The sequence below is a fragment of the Gymnoscopelus braueri genome (assembly GCF_963280865.1).
Source record: "Gymnoscopelus braueri genome assembly, chromosome: 5".
Lineage (NCBI taxonomy): Eukaryota > Metazoa > Chordata > Actinopteri > Myctophiformes > Myctophidae > Gymnoscopelus > Gymnoscopelus braueri.
In genome coordinates this window covers 21,806,946-21,816,945 of record NC_137606.1, presented here as the reverse complement: position 1 = coordinate 21,816,945, position 10,000 = coordinate 21,806,946, and the positions used below count along the sequence as shown (strand labels likewise).

At 42.8% G+C, this 10,000-nt stretch overlaps 1 protein-coding gene across 1 annotated transcript in view; it reads right to left on the bottom strand.

The window, feature by feature from the left end:
* plekhg2 (pleckstrin homology domain containing, family G (with RhoGef domain) member 2) overlaps positions 1 to 10,000 on the bottom strand; it is a 129,129-nt gene that overhangs the window by 94,895 nt on the left and 24,234 nt on the right. The window contains exon 2 of the mRNA XM_080429111.1: positions 9,877 to 9,954. Within this exon, the coding sequence (XP_080285237.1) occupies positions 9,877 to 9,925 (49 nt within the window). The 5' untranslated portion in view covers positions 9,926 to 9,954. The remainder of the gene's footprint in view (positions 1 to 9,876; positions 9,955 to 10,000) is intronic.

The window sequence follows — 10,000 nt, the reverse complement described above, 5'->3', positions numbered from 1 at the left end:
TGTCTATCTGCCTGCCAACCTCCCTCCCTGCCTGTCTGTCTGTCTGTCTGTCTAACTGTGACTGTCTGCCAGTCAGTATGATAGCTCCTTATTTGGTCATCTGCGTAGATTAAAGCCAATTTACAGCAATACTGTCAGTTGTACAGTATATCTTTGTGTGCGTGCGTCCGTGCGTGTGTGTGTGTGTGCGTGCGTCAGTCAAGGATGTGGTTTAGTATCTTTGCACACAGTTCAGCGGTGTTGTTGTTCACAGTACTGTAGCACGCACGCACACACGCACACACACACACACACACACACGCGCGCGCGCTAGCGCGCACACACACACGCACGCACGCACACACGCACACACGCACACACACACACACACACACAGACATACAAACAGCCATTGATAGAAGTTGTGTACTGCAGGCCAACACATACGTCTGCAGTGTGAGACTATGAGCCACACTAAAAACACGTATTAACACAACAGTGTATATCGGTGCTGCTGTCGGGGTGGAAACCTTGTATGTCCAAAGCTGGAAAAAAATACTTTTCAGGAAATATTTCAGGAAAGAAAAAGTGTTCCAATGGATCCAATGTAGTTATTATGTAGTTATTAGTCACAAGCTCTTGTTAACCCTTTGCATTGGTTCAATATGTATAAAACCCACAGACACACTTAATCACTTTCACTTTCGGAATGTTTCAAATCCAGTGAGCTAGTAGCTGATCTACAAGCCCACAAACGACGCGTTGTGAGCCTGTAGATTGGCTATTTTTTGCTATACTTTTGGCAGAGGGATCTTTTTTGTGTGCGATGGAGTATAGGTCAGTTAATTTACGAAATAGATAAAAAGTTGAACTATGGAGATATGAGGTTTGACTTCCAGCGGTTGTGAAAACACTCACACCCACACAGCTGAGCTGCTTCCCCTGATTCAAGAATCCTTTCACTCCAAAACAACCCAGTGTTTGTTCGGACAAAGGTGAAAGGGTGAAGTGTTCCTTTAAACACATTAAGACCTGGAACGCATCTGTGTCATTTTTTGATTTGAGCTAAAAAGCATTATTTTACACTTTGGCTATTTTAGAAAAATCCTGAAAATGTGTGCAAATCTTTGAATATATATATTATTTTAAACCGAAAATGTTTAACTCAAATCTTTGCTTCTGGGGGTCCCTGGAACAACATATTTTGAGATGGGGGTCCGCGGCCAAATACATAATCATTTTTGGGGTTCTTGACATGAAAAAGTTTGAGATCCACTGATACAGCAACATACGTTTAAAAAAAAAAACTTTTTGTAGAATCGGAACCTCAGGCCTTAATGGGTTAAGTTATGTAGGGTTAAGTTATGTACAGTAGGGTTCCTTCAAAGTTATTTATAATGTTAGCTATTGTAATTGTATATGTAACCTTTCCACTGTCCCGCCTCTCTCAAATTAAATCCACTCTGCCCAGATTACAATTAGCCTTACACCTGATTCTAAATAGGGAGGTATACTCTCTAAAGGTGCGTTCCCCCACCGCAAGATGACATATTTGTTCGAGTGGCGCGATTACATACAAAGTCAATGCAATGACGGGACTTGGTGCGACGTTGCATTGCAAACGAGGCGAATCTATCTAACCATCCTGGACTACTGTAACGCTGTTATGTTTTTTAAAGACAGTTAAAATTACATCTGGTATAATCCTTCCCATTACATACTGTGCAAATGACACGCTGTAAGCAAGCCATGTTCTGGTTACAGAATGTATAGACACAGTATTATGTTAGGAATGCTGTTTACTTGTAGACAGATGTTAAGTATATTTAGCATTCTAATTTCTCAACCTCTTGCCCTGTTATTAGCTGACTATAGGGTTCATGCCGTACTCTGACAGTGTACAAGTGTAACCAAATGGTACGGGTTCATTAAGGTTACACTTGTACACTCCCAGAGTAAACTGCATGAACTCTAGTCAAGAAACAACAGGGTAAATAGTTAGGTAAATAGAGTGCAATTATGACATAGACTTGACACCGATGCAGTCTTATGCCAAGGTTAAAAGGTCATTTAGATTCATTGTTGACCTGGCATCCTATAGTTTTTATAGTTTCAATGTACAGATTATAAATATTTGATATTTTGCTGTTTAGACCAGGGGTCTTCAACAGGGGGTCCGGGACCCCTAGGGGGTCCTCAGAGTTACTACCGGGGGGCCGCCAAATCTTTGTTTGATAGGATATTTTTTTTACATTAACCAATTGAACCCTACCATCCCTATTCTGAGGAGAACTTTAGCCAAAAATAGCAGATCTACAAGCTCACAACGCCTCGCGCTGCGAGGCGTTGTGAGCTTGTAGATCTGCTATTTTTGGGAAAGAGGTGTGGTGTAGAGGAAAAAAAGAGCAGACTAACTACAGAGTGAAAGGTCAAGTTTACTAAGTAATGACGGTTTAAGTGGTTAAATATCTGAAAAATACAATGAACGTCTCTATGCATTTGATTTGTATGTGTTTACTGTATGTCGCTCTGGATAAAGAGCGTCTGCTAAATGCCTAAATTGTAAATTGTAAGTAAAACAAAATCAGTTGCAGTCGATGCCACTGGAGATATCTTAGTTACAGTGAGTGAAAGAGGAGATTCTCAGCTTCCTGAACACGTCAGTGTTGTTTTTCTAGGTAAAATTACAAACTGTCACCAACCTGAGAGGTTTGTGACAGACTCAGAATGTATGCGATTTAAAAAGTGGTCGTGTATGTTAATTCAAAACAGATCCTATTGTTTCACCTGGTGAATAAAACATTGTTTAAACTCTAATTATACATTTTAATAATTATGTTGATTGATACTGGCTGCTATGAATGTGTGTGTGTGTGCTGTGTGTGTGTGTGTGTGTGTGTGTGTGTGTGTGTGTGTGTGTGTGTGTGTGTGTGTGTGTGTGTGTGTGTGTGCGCGTGCGCGCGCGCGCGCGTGCGTGCGTGCGTGCGTGCGTGCGTGCGTGCGTGCGTGCGTGTGTGTGTGTTTTTTCACGGGGAAAAAACAGCCCTTGTGGTGAGAGAGAGAAAGAAGACAGAAGACAGTATGAAAGTATGGCTGATAAGTGTAATTGAAACCTAATGTTGAAGAAAGGCTACACACATACACACACACACACGTTCGCGCACGCACACACTGTCTCCTCTAACCGTCTGTCTCAGCAAAACGATGTCATGCGGACTTTGACTCACACTTTGGCGAGGCTTTGTAAGATGACACAACGCTACTTCCTGTTGATGTAAACCACAGTATGATGTGAAATACAGACCGTCTGATCTCACACTGCGTTCAGGGACGTGCACGGATGTTTGCAAGGGCAGGTGCCATAATACTTGAACCCCAGGGACATTAGCAGAAAAATAGCAGCTATACAAGTTCACCACACACCCAACATCCATTTTACCATTTTTATCTCTGGTAGACCAGATCTATACTGTAAACCTCAGTGTTCATTTAACTCTGAGTGTGTACAAATGGAACCAAATAACCATTTGGTTCCATTTGTACACACTCAGAGTTACAGAGCCAATAGGGTCCATTTGGTTAGATTTGTACACACTCAGAGTTACAGAGCCAATAGGGTACATTTGGTTCCATTTGTACACACTCAGAGTTACAGAGCCATAAGGGTCCATTTGGTTCCATTTGTACACACTCAGAGTTACAGAGCCATAAGGGTCCATTTGGTTAGATTTGTACACACTCAGAGTTACAGAGCCAATATGGTCCATTTGGTTCCATTTGTACACACTCAGAGTTACAGAGCCAATAGGGTCCATTTGGTTCCAGTCATTTTAGTTGATGACTAAATGACTGGAATAATGAGCATTAGTGGTCCTGACTAATGCTCATTATAATATGGTACCATTGTTGTCTACTCACTGTGTCTCAGAGGAGGACTGTGGACAGTTCAGAAACCCTCTAACCGGTGACATCATCGATGGGGAATTCAGGGTAATAGAAACTGCGGGCTAAAAAAAAAACTAAAAAAAAATGCAGGCTTTCTATTCCTGGAAAGTCAGCATCCTATAATTGAAGGTATTGTTCTCGCGTTAATAAAAATACAAATAAAACATTTATCAGCCGATTTATCAGGACGGAAACGTCTTCACCTACAGTCTTTGTGTTGAGTGACTGTGGTTCAGTAAGAGAAATAGAAATAGAAATGACAGAACTTAACGTTGGCATATACAAAAGGCTACTGTGGATGTGGAATGGGTGATGTCTGATTTAAGCTGTCACACCTGGCCTGCGTCAAACTAATTGGCCTCATGGCTACGTGTGACTACTGACTACACACCTGTTGATGCACACAGGGTGAATCAGTCATCCCCACACACATAAATCAAGTAAGTTCCAATACTCATAACTTCCACACTCGCGTCCTCCACTCGCACCTTAGTCCCGCCTCCGTGCGAGGAGACAAGGATTAAATGCGATTCCGGAGGAACCGGGCAGGTTGGACTGACAGCCACATTACAACACTCACATTTCTGCTTACTGGTTCTCCTCTGTCCTGCAGATGTCATGTTGTATATCGGATGCCGTATTTCCCTCTTATATGCTTATGAATTGAGATGTTTGACATGCATTCTCCCACACCCATGCACAACTAACAGCATGATTGTGTAAATATGATCTAACCATTTTTGAATTGGTTGCTTCAGTAGCTTTGATCAATGTTATTCAGATGCAGTTTACATAAATGTACTTCATGTCTCTTCCAGTTGAATCAAGTGGGACACTTTCACTCTCAGACGTTACACACACAGACACGCACGCACGCACGCACGCACGCACGCACGCACGCACGCACGCACACACACACACACACACTCACACACACACACACACACAAACACACACACACACACACACACACACACACACACACGCACTGTGTTGTATTTACTTTATTACGACATGATCAGATTAAACGTTTCGTTGGCTCGAAATCATCCCTTTGAAGTCTGCAACAAGGCACCGCTATTAGACCCCATCTCCCAGACAGTGTAGTTTCCAACCCATAGCCCGAGCAGACAGACAGTGCACTGTACTATCCAATAACAAAAGAGTGCGGAGTGAGCGAGTGAGCAGAAACGCTGACGTGGCAAGATTAATCACACCTTACAGGTATAATTCCAGCCCGAGCTCAGCCTTGGGTCCATGGGGTTTGAGCTAGGCCTGGCCCCAAGCTCACAAAGGGTGTATATTAGCTCGAGCCCTATACCCGAGACTAAACACCAAATGAATCTCTTTGTGATGTGTGCTTTCTCTGATGCGCAAAGCGTGCTACTCTGATGTGCGCTCACTCGCGCTGTGTGATTCATGCAAACCAATCCGGGAACCCATCGGCAAAAAATAAATAATGGAGAAAAAAAGGGTTTCCTTTGAGTTTGCCTCTGGGGGCACCGCCCAATTCCCTGTGTAGAGACCGGATGTCGGCCCGTTTACTCTCCTTCAGCCCTCCTCTTCCGGTGGTGCTTGTTTTCATTCCTAATAACAATAACTCCTCACGTTGTCATGGGAATTGCCGACAGATTCAGCTGAAGAGCTCTGAATCTGTCTTGAGAGATTACATGCAAACTGACAGAACACACATTGTACATATGCTAGTAAGAGACACAAACTTGTGGTTTTATTACACAAAACTACACGTGCCGCCGACAAAAGAAAACGCTTGCATAAATTAATAGGCTACTGAGTCCCACTTGTCCATCACACAGACACATAATGAATGGCACGCCATGGCACGTAGTAGACTAGAGAATAAAGTTATCCAGGAAATGTCACCTAAGATATGCTTACAAATATGAATAGTGACTGACCATTACAGAGAAGCATACACATGCTAATAAACGTGGTCACGTGATCGAGCAGCAAATGAATAATTCAAGATTCAAGGTCTACCTGTCTTTGGTGTGAACTGTGAAGAACGATGTTTCAAACTTTATATCCCCCCAAAAATTAATATCCATTGAACTGTGTGGGCATTGTATTATAAATGATCCTTAAATACTCGTATCCACCACCAACACATCCTCACTCCCTACTCGGAAGGCTTTCTGAGATGAGACGAGAGTTACTAACATAACTCTCAGACTCATTGAACTCCTCTCTTCCGGCCCAAGCCTGATCTTTTAATACCAAAATTGTCCCGAGCCCGGCCCTAATCAAGGACCGACGGGCTCGCAGACCTCTGTGCTGAATCTGATCTAAGCTTGACATAATAATGCCATTAGTGTGCGTGCGTGCGTGCGTGCGTGCGGGTGTGAGTGCGTGAGAGACCGGCTCTTTGGTGACTGAAACTTTCAGTAAGCATGCTCTTTATTAAGGGAAAAAACAACATTAGTGTGTTAGCACAACAGTTGACTTACTGACATTGTGACTGCTGCTAGCTAATTGGGCGCCAGCCCGTCTCTCAAAATAATAATTTCAGTGGGTTAGGACAGCAGCCATCCAAGTGTTTACTGGCTGTTTTTTTTTTTGTCCGTCTGATTTGACCACCAAGACTCTTGAATACAAACATCTCTGTGTGTGTGTGTGTGTGTGTGTGTGTGTGTGTGTGTGTGTGTGTGTGTGTGTGTGTGTGTGTGTGTGTGTGTGTGTGTGTGTGTGTGTAGTGAAACAATCGTACATGCATTTTACAGCCTGTTTGTGTGTCGTTGAACATTTCGCTGCCTGTTTGGTGACTGTTGTGTGTGTCTTTGCCAGGAGAAAGAAAACATCACGCTGTGTTTTGATTGGCTGTTGTGATTGCTAGCTTCCAGGCTGTTTGAGGGTGGGTCAACACAACAAACCAATCAGAGCAAGACTCCAAAATAGTTCCTGTTCTCCATTCTACTCCAAACTAACTCCTCTCCTCTCCTCTCCTCTCCTCTCCTCTCCTCTCCTCTCCTCTCCTCTCCTCTCCTCTCCTCTCCTCCTCTCTATTATTGTTCATTTGGTCGTTTAGTCTATAGTGTTTTGGGCGTTCTCGCTATTTTCTGCTTGGTGATTTTCCACAGTTATAATCAACACATCTGACCTATACAGTGTGTGTGTGTGTGTGTGTGTGTGTGTGTGTGCGTGTGCGTGTGCGTGTGCGTGTGCGTGTGCGTGTGCGTGTGTGTGTGTGTGTGTGTGTCTTAGTAGAAACATTGTGCATGCTATACTTTCACTACAGACCACAAACCAGACAACATCCTGTACACAGAGTAGCGTGCGTGCGTGCGTGCGTGCGTGCGTGCGTGCGTGCGTGTGTTTGCATAGCTGTGGAACTTCTGTGTTCTTGTGTGTGTAAAGGTGTGTTTGTGTAAAGGTTTAGTGTAAGAGAGATGTATGTATAGCAGTGTGCATGTGTGCAGTGTGTGTGTTTATGGAGGGTTGTCTGTTCGTCTGCATGGCTATATAACTGCTCATTGTGTGTGTGTGTGTGTGTGTGTGTGTGTGTGTGTGTGTGTGTGTGTGTGTGTGTGTGGTCCCTTAGAAATATGTGTGCATAAATGTGCATGTGAATATGTGCCTATGTGTATGCGTGTTTCTATGTACATAACTGTGTGTGTGTGCGTGTGCGTGTGTGTGCGTGTGTGTGTGCGTGTGCGTGTGCGTGTGCGTGAGCGTGTGCGTGTGCATGTGTGTGTGTGTGCGTGTGTGAGAGTGAGTGCGCGTGCGTGTGCGTGTGGCTGTGTATATAATAGCAGCTCATTATCCTAACTCGCTCTATCATTGGTCGGTCGCAGGGACAGGCAGTTAGATGTCGTGGACATTAAAATAACTCTAAATACATGTCCTCCATGCTTTACAGGGACACAATTATAACCTCCAACAACACTGTGTGTCACAGCGTGTCACTACTCCTGTCCCTACAAAAAAAGTCCTTGTTGCTACACCGTAGTTCAGTGTTTTCCAATATGTGGTCCGGGCCACACTTGAGAGGCGCCAAAGATGTCTGGTTGGAGGTAGTCCAATGTTTCAGACATGATGCACAAATTCATAGCTAACTCCCACATGTAACATCATTGTGTAGTAAGCCCAGTGGTGTAAAGTAACTAAGTACATTTACTCAAGTACTGTACTTAAGTACAATTTTGATGTACTTTTACTTTACTGGAGTATTTTCAATTTTCAGTACTTTTACTTCTACTCCACTACATCTCATAGGCAAATATTGTACTTTTACTCCACTACAATTATTTCGAAACTTTAGTTACTTTGTAGATTTTGATTATTATTACAAAACATACATTAACCACTTCAGCACTAGGCCTATATACATTTCGGCCATTTGAAAATAGCAGATCTACAAGCTCACAATGCGTCGCTATGCGACGCATTGTGAGCTTGTAGATCTGCTATTTTCGAAAGATTTTTGGGACTTTCTGCGTAATGACTACTTTTACTTTTGGTATTTTAAGGATATTTTGATGCGAATACTTTTGTACTTTTACTCAAGTACATTCTGAATACCAGACTTTTATTTGTAACAGAGTATTTCTACATTGCAGTATTGATACTTTTACTTAAATAAAAAATGTGAGTACTTTTTCCACCACTGAGTAAGCCTTGCCGAGCCATGAGGCCCATGGGGCAGGAGCCTATCTCCTGTTTCTGTAGCGTGAGGCGGCTTGATGTACACCCCCTGGACATGACGCTAGTGTGTCACAGGGACTTACCCCCCAATAAAAAATGCAATTAGATCTACAAGCTTGGCTATTTATGCTATATGTTATAGCAGGGCTTAAGTGGTTAAGAGGATAGTTTACCCAAAACATTACTTTTTCTCTATCGATTAGTCACCCCATGGATACTTTTATGACCAGTGGACCGGTAGGCAGTGGTTCCGGTATGCGGACAAAAACTAAAAAATATACATGAATTCAAGTCTCCATGGGGGAGAACTATCCCTTTAACACATTGGGTGCCAGAATGTTATAATAACAGAATACGTTGGGTGCCGGGAATCTCACCGTTAAGCTCCATTGTGCTGTTTAAAGCTGTTGACTCCATGACGAGCAATCCATGAAAAAAAAAGCATGCCTCCATTTTACCCGATGATCCTGGCTAATACGGCTGGAACGATAACATCTCTCACGCGAGTAACAATGGCGGAGCGATCGCGGATACAAAATGAGTTGTTTTTCCCAGCGAAAAAAGGTTTCGGAGTTATAGGCGTTTTAGAGAAGGAACTAGACCGGAAGCGGATGGGGAGCCATGTTTTTGACACAGTAATCTATCTGGCCCTTCCTTCGCCTAGGGTGATCCCAGAGCTGCTCTAGCCCCTCCCGCATGGAAATAAACGAAAAAAACAAAAAGACAAAACTCACGTATATATACGTTTTTTAGGAAAGTTGGCACTCCACGGGTGTATTTGCAAAACCGCATTAATACGGTTTTGGCACTTAACATGCGGGGGGTGTCTCCAAGAAAAAAAGTTTGGGAACCACTGCAGTAGTTAATCATATGTTATTAAAGGTATAGGGCAACAAATAAGGGACAATTTCAAGTACTTAGCCTAGACAATTATCAGTAAAAAAAAGAAAAAGATATGGAAAGGTTCTTGATAACTGCTGAAAATGTATAGACATCACGAATGGAGGAAGTTGCTATACATTCTGCATTGTCTGTATTTGATACAATATCGGCCTATAAATGTACATTATAAATCTAGTCTGGCATTAAAAAACTGTTATACTTGCAATGCTCGGGAAGCCTCTCTACTGTTAACTGTGAAACTAAATGTATATCGATGATATATAAGGAGTTTACCAGGGTTGGAATGTTTTACATTTTAATTATAATAAAGGAACGGTTTTGGACATTATGAGGTTTCCACCCTACAGTGACGACATGCAACATGTTGACCTCTGTTTGACCTCTGACCTGTGTTCTTAGGTGATCTGTGGCTGCCACGTCCTGACGCCTCAGGCATGGTGTGATGATGTCACAGGAAGTGGAAACCTGAGGAAATGACACATAAGCTGTCAATCAATCGGTCAATCAATAA